The sequence below is a fragment of the Microtus ochrogaster genome, chromosome 16 (assembly GCF_000317375.1).
Source record: "Microtus ochrogaster isolate Prairie Vole_2 chromosome 16, MicOch1.0, whole genome shotgun sequence".
Taxonomy (NCBI): Eukaryota; Metazoa; Chordata; class Mammalia; order Rodentia; family Cricetidae; genus Microtus; species Microtus ochrogaster.
The window spans coordinates 7,526,389-7,538,473 of NC_022018.1; the positions used below are offsets into that span (position 1 = coordinate 7,526,389).

Consider the following 12,085-nt stretch of genomic DNA (forward strand, 5'->3'; position numbering starts at 1 on the left):
TCATAATCCACAAAACCATGTGACTAACCACCTGCTAATCTGATTTCTTTTTCATGCATAGTCATAAGAAATAGGCCAGTGGACTAGATGGAAGGTTTTTCTCTAATGTTGTTTTCCGTTTCAGATTCTGCAGCCATGGTTTCCTACTCCGCATCAGGCCTTTATACATCCCTGATATACAAGAATATGACGACCCCGGTGTACACTACGTTGAAGGGGGTAATGAATGCACCTCTCGCTGTTAGACATACGGGTGTCTTCAGGGTGTGCAGGGAAACTCCCTCATGCTCCAGACCCTGCTTCTAACATCTTACACAGCCTGCCGCCTTTGTAGAGTGAAACCTTGTTACATTAGTATGTCATAAACAAGAAGAGATGGAGAGGCCTGGAGAAGACGATGGGGATGTGATTCCTCCTTACCCCTGCCCCGAACTATAGCATTTTATTAATGATGCAATGGAACTCCCAATTTAGAAAGGTTTGTGTTCCTGCCAGGGTCCCCTTTGCCAGAAGAGCCTTATTAAAACAAGGGCTGTCAGATATTGACAGTCTTATGTTTTCAAGAATCTTTTATACTTGTCAAATTCTTAGCTAATTAGAATCTAAAGTTTTGAAGACAGATTGTCATGATGTCAAAATATACTATTTCCTTTCTTTAAAAATAGACCGGTGACCGTTTTCTATAAAACATTGTATGTCTAAAGAGGACCTGGACTAGAGATGGATACAGGGGGACTGTCCTGCTCTTTTTTAGAAGGCGACACAGATAAGTAGCAGCCCTTTCCTGGATGATTCTTCTGGCTCAGAGGAAGAGGACAGTTCCAGGTCCAGCTCCCGGACGTCGGAATCAGACACACGCAGCCGCAGTGGGCCCAGCAGTCCCAGAGCCATGAAACGGGGTGAGGAGAAAGCGCATGCGCAGAAGGCAACGTCGGCACATTCTGAATAGTGATTCAGGACTAATCTTAATAGGATTTCTGAGAATACGCTCTCCAAGCCGGAGCGAAATGAGCATTCGCCTAGGACTGAGACATTGGTATTCTAGCGGTCATTTTCTGCTTCATTCTCTGTGACCTCACACAAACCACCAGTCTTGCATTAGCATCATCATCTTACTGTTATTACTGCCAGTAGTGTATCATATTATTATAAAACGAAATAATGGGCCCAAATGAAGTGTCTTTGTTAGTTTTTTTTTTTAGTTACCTTGCTGCAAATTTGTGGGATAGACTTATTTACTATATTATTAAACGTCAGAAAACACACCTACACTTTGTGTTGCTTAATCTGATATTAAAGTGGAAAACACTACAACTTGACTTTGTGCGTACCTATAACTTTCAACAAATTCTTAGAACCTGTATGTGTGCGCATGTGTTCACTGCACACACGGGAAACTCCGAGAGCAGCTCAGTGTTGCTTCCCACTCTGAGACGAGGAATCCCATTGGTCAGGCTTTAGATGCCAGGCTAGCTGGCCCACAAGCTTCTAGGGACCCCTGTCTGCCCCGCTCATCTTGTACTGCAATGGCAGGTGCTCACTTCTGTGTCTGGTTTGGTGTGGATTTTAGGGTATCTGAACTCAGATTCTCCTGCTTCTGTGCAAGCGCTTGATCCGTTGAGCCATCTCCCCAGCCCAGCTTCTAGAAAACTGTGTGCACAGGTGGAGTTTACAGAGAGATTGAATCCACTAAGTGGCACCTGTGCTTTAGGAAAGTCTATGTGGCCTTGTAGATGTGTGGATCTTCTGTGTTGTACGGAACCACTGCTGTCTTCAAAGCCTGGGACTTCATCTGGAGCCACTACGCTGTCTCTGGGGCAGTGTTTGGGCTCCCACTGCTTTCAGTTTCCTTGCTCTAACTTGGTTCTCTGTGGCCAATCAGGTGATGTCCCCCTCCCCTTTTTTCCCCTGAGAATGCAGCTGCTAGCTTTATAATAACTGTCGGGCTACTTTTATATCTTCGATCTTATTTCCTCCTTTCTTTTCCTTTACTCAAGTCTGGCCTCACTGTGGCCCTCTTGTTTACAGATAAAAAAAAAAAAAAAAAAAAAAAAAAAAAAAAAGACCCTACAACCTATTTTGTTTTGAGACAGAATCTTTTGAGGCCAAACTAATCTTGCACTATAGCCCAAATTTGCCTTATACTGCCTATCTTCTTGTGTTCACCTCCTGAGTGCTAGGCTTATTTATACGTGTGCACCGTCCTGCTTGACTCCCCACATGTTTGTGTAACTCAGCCCCCTTGCCTTCATCACGCTGCTCAAACGTTGCTTCCGCGCTGAGATCCGCCCTGACCACTCCCTTCCTGTTGTCGTTCTTGCCCTCCATTGCTCGCTCGCTCCTCCCCTGTGCTCCAGTCTGCTCCATACCTCACTTTTGCTGCCCTTACTACCTGTCGGGCATCTCTTTCCCTTTCCTGGACTCTGTCCCAAGAGAACTCAAATGTGTCTTTTGTTGTATGTCTTAGGCCGAGCACCTCGAACAGGGCTTGGCACATTGGGCCTAGGCTTGGGATCTGAGGTTTGCCCTCCAAAATCACCCCGGCCTAGTTATTTGACTTTGGACAACTCCTCCCATCTCTGGGCTTTCACTCCTTAAACAGTGAGGACATTAGCCAGGGTGATGGCTGAGGCTCCTCATGGCTGGTGTCTACGTCATACAATTGTTATTTGTCTGAACCGTAAGTGAAGGCTAGAATACAGGAGTGGAATTACCGCCACTTCAGTGAACAGGTTTATTTTAAATACATGATGGCCTAAGGTCTTGACGTCATTTACTACTTATAAAACTCCAGTTGTATCTATCATCCATGTACGGCTTGTAACTCACAAGACACTTTCTAAAAAGTCAGCTCTATCATTGGGGAGCCGTCCCATTGAGTTTTACTTCATAGTTGTGTGTCTTTAAGTCTTATTGCTTGCATCTTTCATGGAGGAGAGTTAAAGCCAGTAAGCTGACAAGTAGTTTATTGGATGGTCATGAAAAATGCTGTTGAGGTTCAGCATTTATTTGTCCATATAAGTACATATATGTTAAATCTTTACTAAAAGATGCAGTAGTGGACTTGCATAATAAATTGTATATGTGAGAACACCCACAATTCCAATCATACCAGAATATTATTTATGTTCTTTGACTTTCTTGGAAATTTGTGTGACAGTTCCAACCCCTTAGTTGCATTTCCTGCATTAGAAGTTCTCCACGGCCAGAGGGATGGAATAAATCTTGCAAAGGGCAGTTTACGATGTAGGAGTTAGCTGCCATCTTTAGGAGGACTCCCAGCTGCTGTTGGCCCACGCCAGGAAGAAAACTGACTCGGTTTATATCTTTGTTCTCCTAGGCGTGTCTGTCTCTTCCGTGGCATCGGAGAGCGACTACGCCATTCCACCCGATGCCTATAGCGCGGACTCGGAGTGCTCGCAGCCTGAGCAGAAACTCCCTAAAACCAGCTCGTCCTCCAGTGAGAACGGGAAAAATGTAAACAGTGACTCGGACTTTGAAACATTAATGAATCTGTTAGTTTGACTTCCCAAAGGAAAACAAAACATCATTCTCAAATGTTTTCTTTTCATTAGGAACCGTTAGAAAAATCTGGCTATCTACTAAAAATGAGCGGGAAAGTCAAGACTTGGAAGCGGAGGTGGTTCGTCCTGAAAGGCGGTGAATTACTTTACTACAAGTCTCCGGTGAGTGGGCAGTGGCCGTTGAGATCTGAATGACTCTTACTTTGAAACAGACTCTCAGTATTTTCTTTCCCTGTAATACAAAATTAATTGCGGGTCCCAGAGGGATGTCTCAGCACTGGCAGAGGATCCTGGTTCCATTCCCAGCACCTACATGGTGGGCTCACCTGTAACCCCAGTCCCAGGGGATCTGAAGGCCCCTTCTGACCTGTACAGGCACATGATGTATAGACACCTGTGCTAGTAAAATAGCCATACACATAAAGTAAAATTAAGGTTACCATTTGAATTATGCATTAATGATGGAAAACAGTTCCTGTAGCTGCTGGTATAGCTAATCTGTGCTTGCCTTCCCCCTTTTGTGCAGAGCGATGTAATTCGGAAACCCCAGGGCCACATTGAACTTAGCGCATCCAGCAGTATCTTGAGGGGCGATAACAAGCAAACAGTCCAGGTGAACATCTTTTCCATCTATCATTCTTTTGGTACCATGAGAAACACTTCTCCATTGAGATTGGATTGTTTGATGCATTTTTATTAATTTTAGAATCACTTTGATACTCAAAAGACTTTTTAGTTAAAACTGTACTTGGAACGAAGTATGGGTATTTCACACCGCGACCCTATACCTTTCCTTCCTGTGTTCTTCCGTGTTTAATCTCCTGGGCATTTTCAGGTCTCAAAACGTCAAGCTGTTTTAGGGGAAGGTTATCCAGTAAATGAATTTCCGAGATGTTTGAAACATACTATTTTCAGCCAAATTTGAAGGAAGCTTTTAATTAAATACTGGCTGGGAAGATGGACTCTGGCTAGGTCCACTCCTGACATAATACACTATCAAATTCAAGAATGTTTGTATTTTAGTATAGAATTGGACAGTGGCAGTTCTCCCGCGAACTTCAAAAAGGGAACTCTATTGGTGCCCAGAGGCACTGTACTGCAGAGTGCTATCAGAAGTGGGCTGATGCCCATCTTACCCATAGCCCCGTTCAATTTAAAACATGCTCTTGAGATAGCCTGATACATCTAAATCCAGACACTTTGTTTCTGAAATGTTCAATAACCATTATTTGTTTAATCTTGTTCCTGTGGTGGGTAGAGGACATTTGCTAGAAAGGTTCAGGATTGATTCCCAGTAGACTGGGGATGCCTGGGGTTAAAATGGATGAATCGGGAAGAGCTTCAACATGTGACTGCCAAGAATCAACTGTAGAGCCCTGAAATATTTGGGAAATTGGCAACGTGGTTAATTTGAGACTGGACTATTGTGAGTTCTTAGTAACTGGTCACGTGTAGCACCAGGAATTGGTGTGGAAGTTCTTCTCATTTGTTTATAGTTCTTTATCTCGCTGTTGTCCCTGCAAGTCCCTCTTGCCCTGATAACTTTGTTTGTTTACCATCATCTCCACTTTCTGTCCAGCAGTCAAGAGCTCATCACACTGTGAGGGGAAGAGGAAAGTGTGACGATTAAAGGTGTAAACCGTGACCCTAGATTTAATAGTGTGAACAGTGTCAGGCCCACGGGCAAATGATTAAAGGTGTGAACCGTGACCCTAGATTTAATAGTGTCAGGCCCACAGGCAAATGATTTTAACTCAGTGGTCATCATTCTCACACAGTGGCTAAAGAATTCTACATTTCCTTGGAACCAGGGAGTCTATGTAATGTGTTTGCTTTCCTGTCAGTAATGATGTTTGACTGGACAAGGACTAAGTCACCATTAGTGCCTCTCCGGTTATTCCTTCTCCCATTCTAGCTGACCACAGAGAAACACACATATTATCTGACTGCAGATTCTCCCAATATATTGGAAGAGTGGATTAAAGTCTTACAGAACGTTCTGCGAGTACAAGCTGCTAATCCACTTTGCCTGCAGCCTGAGGGCAAACCAACAGCCAAGGGATTGCTCACCAAGGTAGGACACTTGAATGTACAGCAGCATCCTAGGAAGCTGCTTTGGTAAGCTGCATGCATCATGAATAATGGGGTTCAGATAATAATATGCATTTAATATTTTGTCTTGGGGTGGGAAGGGTGTTTTTTAGTATACTGCCCAAAATCGGGGAAGAGGATCTCAGAGATGAAAGAAAGATAAATATGGCCATGTGCAAAAATATAAATGAAAATATTAGGTCATTGAAATTGTGAAACCCAGTTAATATCCTTAATATGCAGTAAGCTTGGGCTGATAAGGTGGCTTACCAGTTTGCTGCCAAGGCTGAAGACCTGAGTTTGATCCCTAAAACCCACATAGTGGGAGAGAACCAGCTCCCACCAGTTTCTCTGACCTTCATACATGTGCTGCAGCACATGCACATACACACACGCACACACACATACATGTTAAATAGATAATTGCGTAAAAATATTAAACAAGCCTTTTCTTTTTGTTTGTTTTTTGAGACAGGGTTTACTCTGTTGCTTTGGAACCTGTCCTGGAACTAGCTCTTGTAGACCAGGCTGGTCTCGAACTCACAGAGATTCGCCTGCCTCTGCCTCCCGAATCCTGGGATTAAAGGCGTGCGCCAACACTGCCCGGCTCTTAACAAGCCTTTTCTAAACAGTAACTAAAGAGTGGATACCAAAACCTGAAGGACACAATGGAAGAGGAATAGAAAAGACCAGCAAGTAGAGCAGAAATCAGTTTGCTGTCTAAGAATTTTTAATGCACAAATTGACATAAGGAATATCATTTTAAAAATCTGCTTAAAAGTAGGACTTTAAAGAAAATTGCAATCCAGCATTGAAATGCACTTGAGTTTGCAAGAGTGTCACTCTGGAACACAGTTTGCCGTTGTCCTTGTTCAAATGTTAACTCACTAATTTTGGATGAACAGATGGATGAATATCAACTTTCTTTGTGAGTGTGTACAAGTGTGTTTGTACTGTGCATGTGCGTGCATATGCGTGTGCATGTATGTGGAAGTACAAGGTCAACCTCAGTGTTTCTCAGGAGCCATCCATCTTGCTTTTTACTTCATTTAAAAAAATTTGTATTTATTTATAATACGTGCACCTGCGAGTGTGGGGTGGGGGAAGATGTCAGTGCAGCTGTGTGTGGGGTTGTCACATGCACCTGCGAGTGTGTGGGGGGAAGATGTCAGTGCAGCTGTGTGTGGAGTCAATGCATTGTCACTTGCTTGTGAGAGACAGTTCTGTCCTTCCACCATGTGGGCTCTGGGATTGAATACAAAGCACTTGTCACCATTAGGCTTGGTGACAAGTGTCTTTACCCACCGAGCCATGTCACCAGTCCTCAACTTGTTCTTTAAGACAGGGTCCTGTCAGAGATTTACTGGGCTGCCTGGCCAGAGCCCTGAGGGATCCTCTTCTGCAGCACTGGAATTAAAAGCACACCACCGTTCCTCACTTTTTCTGTGGGTGCTGGAATTTGAACTCAGGTCCACTTTACTGACTGAGCATGCTTCCTTAGCCCAAATATCAACTATTTTAAAAAGACACCATTCGGGGGCTGGTGTGATGATGGCTCAGCAGGTAAAGGCACTTGTCACCAAGCCTAATGGCTTGGATTCAGTCTCTGATATCCGCATGGTGGGAGAAAGAACTGTCTCGCACAAATTGTCCTCTGACCTCCACCCACACATCCAGATAAATAAATGTAATTTTAAAATGAATATAAAGCATTTTTTTTAAAAAAAAACCCATTTGATTCAATCCTCTTTGTTCAAAGAATGTGTCCTTTGAAAGTGATCTGAGTTTGCAGACTTTATTGTCGGGATGTTTACCACGTGTTCAGTCTTCTCTGTTTGAATGTGAAGACTAGGGTGACAGATAGTTGGCATTGTCTGGAATGCACAAGTCAGAAGTAGAGTGACTTTGAGATACGTTTACTGTGACTCTATTGAGATACAGAACTTTTGTTGTGGGGGGGGGTGTGCTTTTCAAGACAGGGTTTCTCTGTGTGGTCAAACACAGAGGTCTGCCTGCCTCTGTCACCCAGCCGCTGCGATTAAAGATGTGTGCCCACACACACGCCTATGATGTAGATGTGTATTACTGCAGAAACAATCTTTGCATAGCATGGTTTATAATCAAGAAAATTGCAATCAGCTTAGATGTGGGGTTGGGAGTAGCTTAAGTAAAATCCTGTGTGTGGTGATCCTTTTAATGTCACAAGAGCTCTGACGCTTCAGGATGTGTGATGTGCCGTCAGGTGACAGGCACAGTGGAGCACTGTGTTATTACCCCCTTTGAACCTAGAAGCAAACGTCTGAAGAGGATGCCACGGTAGATCGGTTAGTTCCATGTAGTTTTATTATGTTTGGGGAATTTTGTTAACTATTTCAGACTGGATACTAATTATTAACTTCTCAAGCATTTACTGAAAACAGCACCATTTCCCTCCTTTTCTGTAAGATTTGCTTCAAATTAGCTGAGCTTTTAGCACTGTCCATTCCCATGAAATTAAAAATAGTTTTGTACTACATATCAGCTCCAATAATAGTCCCTTACAATATACAGACACTAACAGAGCGCTAGTGCAGTCAGTGCGTCTACTATGTTCATTACAATCAAACGTTCTGGCAAAAGTATACGTGGAGTGACGTCAGTGCGCAGAGTGACGTCAGCACGTAGAATGACGTCACTGGCTTGGTGTGGCTCACAACTCTGCTTGCCTCGACAGCGACCTGTAAAGGACAGAGCCACTTACTGTTAAAAATGTTTGAAACATCTTGTTGGTCACTTTTGAGATGACACAGTAAAATATCTACAAATCCATGATGATATGCTTGCCTTCCGTTTAAGAGGTGAAATATTACTGCGCTGTCATTGATATCTAATGGGAATGTGGGCAGGTGGTATTCAGTAATATTTACAAAATCTGACCCACTGAGGTAACACTGGGCACCAGAGTAAGAAAGAATTCACAAGCGTATTCAACAGAGACATGTGATGTGTTTGTGTGTGTGCGCGCGCTTGTGTGTGTGTGTGTGTGCGCGCGCGTGCACGCGCGCGTGTGTAAGCTAAAAGTTTGTCAGGAGTCTTCCTCAATCGCGGCCCACCTCATTTATTTATTCATTTGTATATTTGTTTGTTGAGTTCTGTTCTATCACTGAGCCCAACAGACTTCTGGACTGATTGACCAGCAAGCTTTAGGGCTCTTCCCGTGTCTGCACCCCCAGCATCAGGCTTTCAGGCAAATCTGCCTCTCCTGGTCTTTCTCATGGGTACTATGGGATTGACCTTGGGTCCTCACGCTTGTGGTGACAAACACTTTGCTGAATCAATCAGCTCAGTCTTGTTTATTTCTTTTCTGGTAAAATATTTCATTACCACTCAAACATTTACTTTATTATCGGGAACTTCCTTGCATTGTGGAAAATATTCTTTTAAAAATGAATACAATGCTAGGCTAAACCCATTCACTCTATAATTCATAACCATGAGCTTTCCCCCTTGTTTCAGAGAAATCGTATAGTAAACTCTTGAGTTTAATAGAAGATATCCTAAGTGGAAAATGCAGTGTCTTATAAAACAGGTAGAAAATGGAATGTCTAATAAAAATATTTAAATTGGCACCAAAAAAAAAAAAAGAAAAGAAAAGAAGGTCTTGGCTAACAGTTGCTTTTCTTCAGGGCTAAGTTTCTATTTGGTTGCTTGCTGCTCATTTTATCGGGATGGTAATGTCAGCTTCTGCTCATATCGGGCGCACACACACATATACCACTTTTCTTTCCACAACTGGCGTTTTGTTTATTTATTGCGTGTATGTGAATTTAGGCAAATACATGTCACCACAAGCACGTGGAAGTCAGAGGGTATGTTAGCTATGACTCTATTGCTATGATAAGACAACATGACCAAGGCAACCTATAACAGAAAGCGTTTGATTAGGGCTTGTCTAATGTTTCGGAGAGGTTGGTCCGTGATGATCATGGAGGGCAGCAGGTGTGCACTATAGCAGTGGGTCACACCTCATCTATTGTCACAGGAGGGGGTGTCGAATAGCCCTTTCTCAGGGTCACCTAAGACCATCCGAAAACAGTGCTACTTACATTCTGACTCCCAGCAGTAGCAAAATTACAGTTAGGTAGCAACACAATATAATTTTATGGTTCAGGGTCACCACAGCATGAGGAACTGTATTAAAGGGACCATGCCATTGTTTCCAGGTCGTAAAGATATCTTACCTAAGAAACATTACCGACTAGCAAGATGGCTCATTGAGCGAAGGTGCTTGCCACACAAGCCTGGCAACCCGAGTTCAATCCCTGGAACCCGGGGAAAGGTGGGAGTGACCTCACAGAGTTGTCCTCTGACCTCCGCATGGACCTCATGACTGTGCATCCACACCCACCCACCATACACTCTCACACGCACTATAATAACTGGCAGCCGAGGAGGCAGCAGAAGAACCCTCATTGGAGGAGAGAGCTGGATGGGAAAGGAGGGCTTGGGGATTGGCATCATTTAAGTAACTGTTAGAGCAATAAAAATGAGAGAAGACATCCAGAAAAAATTAATGTAGACTTTTAGAGCAAGGGAGCGGAACATCCAAAATGTAAGGATGTAGGGGCATGGATGGAAACTCCTGAGGGTACTGTCATGGAGCCTGGCAGTGGAGCCCTTGAGCAGGACGGTGGGGTCTGTGGGTCACGCTCAGAGAACACAGTGGGGAGGAGGGGAAGTGGGGGGCATGAGTAGGGTGGGAGTTTACGGGCTGTCTGTACTCTCCAGGACACCAGAAAGAATCCAGCTGGGTTGACTGTGGAGTCACAAGAGGATGGGAAAGGCTTGTGCCCTGTGTTACAAGCTGAGGGAAGAAGCTATGAGACCTGGGAGATTAAGAATTAGACCCTGACGTGAGTGGGCGGGAATCGGGGAAAGGCACGAGGAAGGGCTGGAAGGAAGTGAAGAGCGGTATGGACGGGCGTCTGCATTCGAGGGTATGGAGTGAGGTCGCTTATACTGTCCTTGGTTTCCTTGGTCTCCCCAAGACAAAGGTGCTCCTGAGAGTGGGAAGGACTGGGCATAATCACTGAGGATGTGTGTGGTCAGAGACATTGGGTGTTTATCCATGTTGTCGAGGGCTCACAGAGCAGAGTTGTGCTGTTTAGAGTTTGTGTTCTTTTTCTCTGGTGTCTTCAATGCCCATATTAGAAGCAGAGACTTTACAGTGTGGGGACAGGAGCATGGTGACTTTTTCTGACATCATCATATATAAAATTTCAAATATGAAATATATTTGGAAGAATTTTTACAATAAACACCGATATCTCTACCTCCTGGATTCTACAATTAACGTTATCCTTGTTTTTCTTCATGCGTACCAAGGTGATGGTTTGAAAGGTATTTTTTATTATAACATTTTGAATAACCCAAAGTAAAGGTTATAATACCCCATTCACAGGTTCACCTCTCTCAAGTTGTTAACTATGGCTAAAATCATCTCAGAATACCCATCTACGATAGTGTTCTCCTTTCTCACACCCTCCGTGGGGCTATTCAAGGCAAGTGGAGGTGAAGTCATGTTGAGTGGATTTGTTAGGAGCATAGGAATGTGATTTGCTCATAGACCCTGGAGCAAGAATTGTTTTATGATCAAACACGGGATCCCAGGTTGGCAGAGAAGGGAGAAAAGCCAGGCAGGGAGGGAGAAACTAGGAGATGCTTGAATCAGGGGACTCGAACCAGGAAGCAGGTCTGAGAAGAGCAGTGTGAGAGAGCCGGGGGTGCAGAAAGTGACAGAAGTGGGTGCTTTCCAGTGCGGAAAAGAAGAGTTAGGGCGTGAGGACCGGGCTGGGAAACAGGAAACTCAGCAGTTCGTTGGAAATGGACGAGCACAGCTGAAGATGCTTCAGAGGCAGGAGCGTGAGGGCCGGTGACCACGCTGCCTAGGCCCTAGTGCTGGCTCTGCTACTCACCACCCACGTGACCAGGAATAAGTTACTCACAGGCCCCGTGCCTCAGTGTCCTTATCTGTGGAAGGGGAGATAACCATAATGACAACCCCTGAGGGTGTTGAAAACATGAAATATATTTCATTTCAACCTGTAAAGTGCGTTCAGACAGGTCCTGACACATCAAAAGCACTTAAAATGCTAGGTACTGTCACCAGAGTCAGCGAGGCTGGTGACATGATAGGGATGCGATGACGAGGGAAGAGAGGAGACCGGGAACTTGTGTGCTGACATAAGCTCTCCAACTTTTAACAGCACTGATACGGAAGGCTTCTGTTACCAAGGCAAAGGCAAGAGTGAGTTTTTAAGTGGTTTGGTTTGCCAAGCCTTTGAGGTCGTGGATTTATCTTTTTTGTTTTTTGTTTTTGAGACAGGGTTTCTCTGTCGCTTTGGAGCCTGTCCTGGAACTATCTCTGTAGACCAGGCTGGTCTCGAACTCACAGAGATCCGCCTGCCTCTGCCTCCCGAGTGCTGGGATTA

The 12,085-nt window shown here is 44.2% G+C and overlaps 1 protein-coding gene across 2 annotated transcripts in view; it reads left to right on the forward strand.

Moving 5' to 3' along the window:
• Window positions 1-12,085, forward strand: part of Plekhh2 (pleckstrin homology, MyTH4 and FERM domain containing H2) — a 110,776-nt gene that overhangs the window by 57,398 nt on the left and 41,293 nt on the right. For both annotated transcript variants that reach the window (XR_003377581.1, XM_005354681.3), the window contains 6 exons: window positions 125-219; window positions 755-899; window positions 3,341-3,477; window positions 3,576-3,686; window positions 4,051-4,137; window positions 5,440-5,598. Coding sequence is in view for 1 of the 2 variants with exons in the window: in XM_005354681.3 (XP_005354738.1) it covers window positions 125-219; window positions 755-899; window positions 3,341-3,477; window positions 3,576-3,686; window positions 4,051-4,137; window positions 5,440-5,598 (734 nt within the window). In the remaining variant the exon portion in view is untranslated. The remainder of the gene's footprint in view (window positions 1-124; window positions 220-754; window positions 900-3,340; window positions 3,478-3,575; window positions 3,687-4,050; window positions 4,138-5,439; window positions 5,599-12,085) is intronic.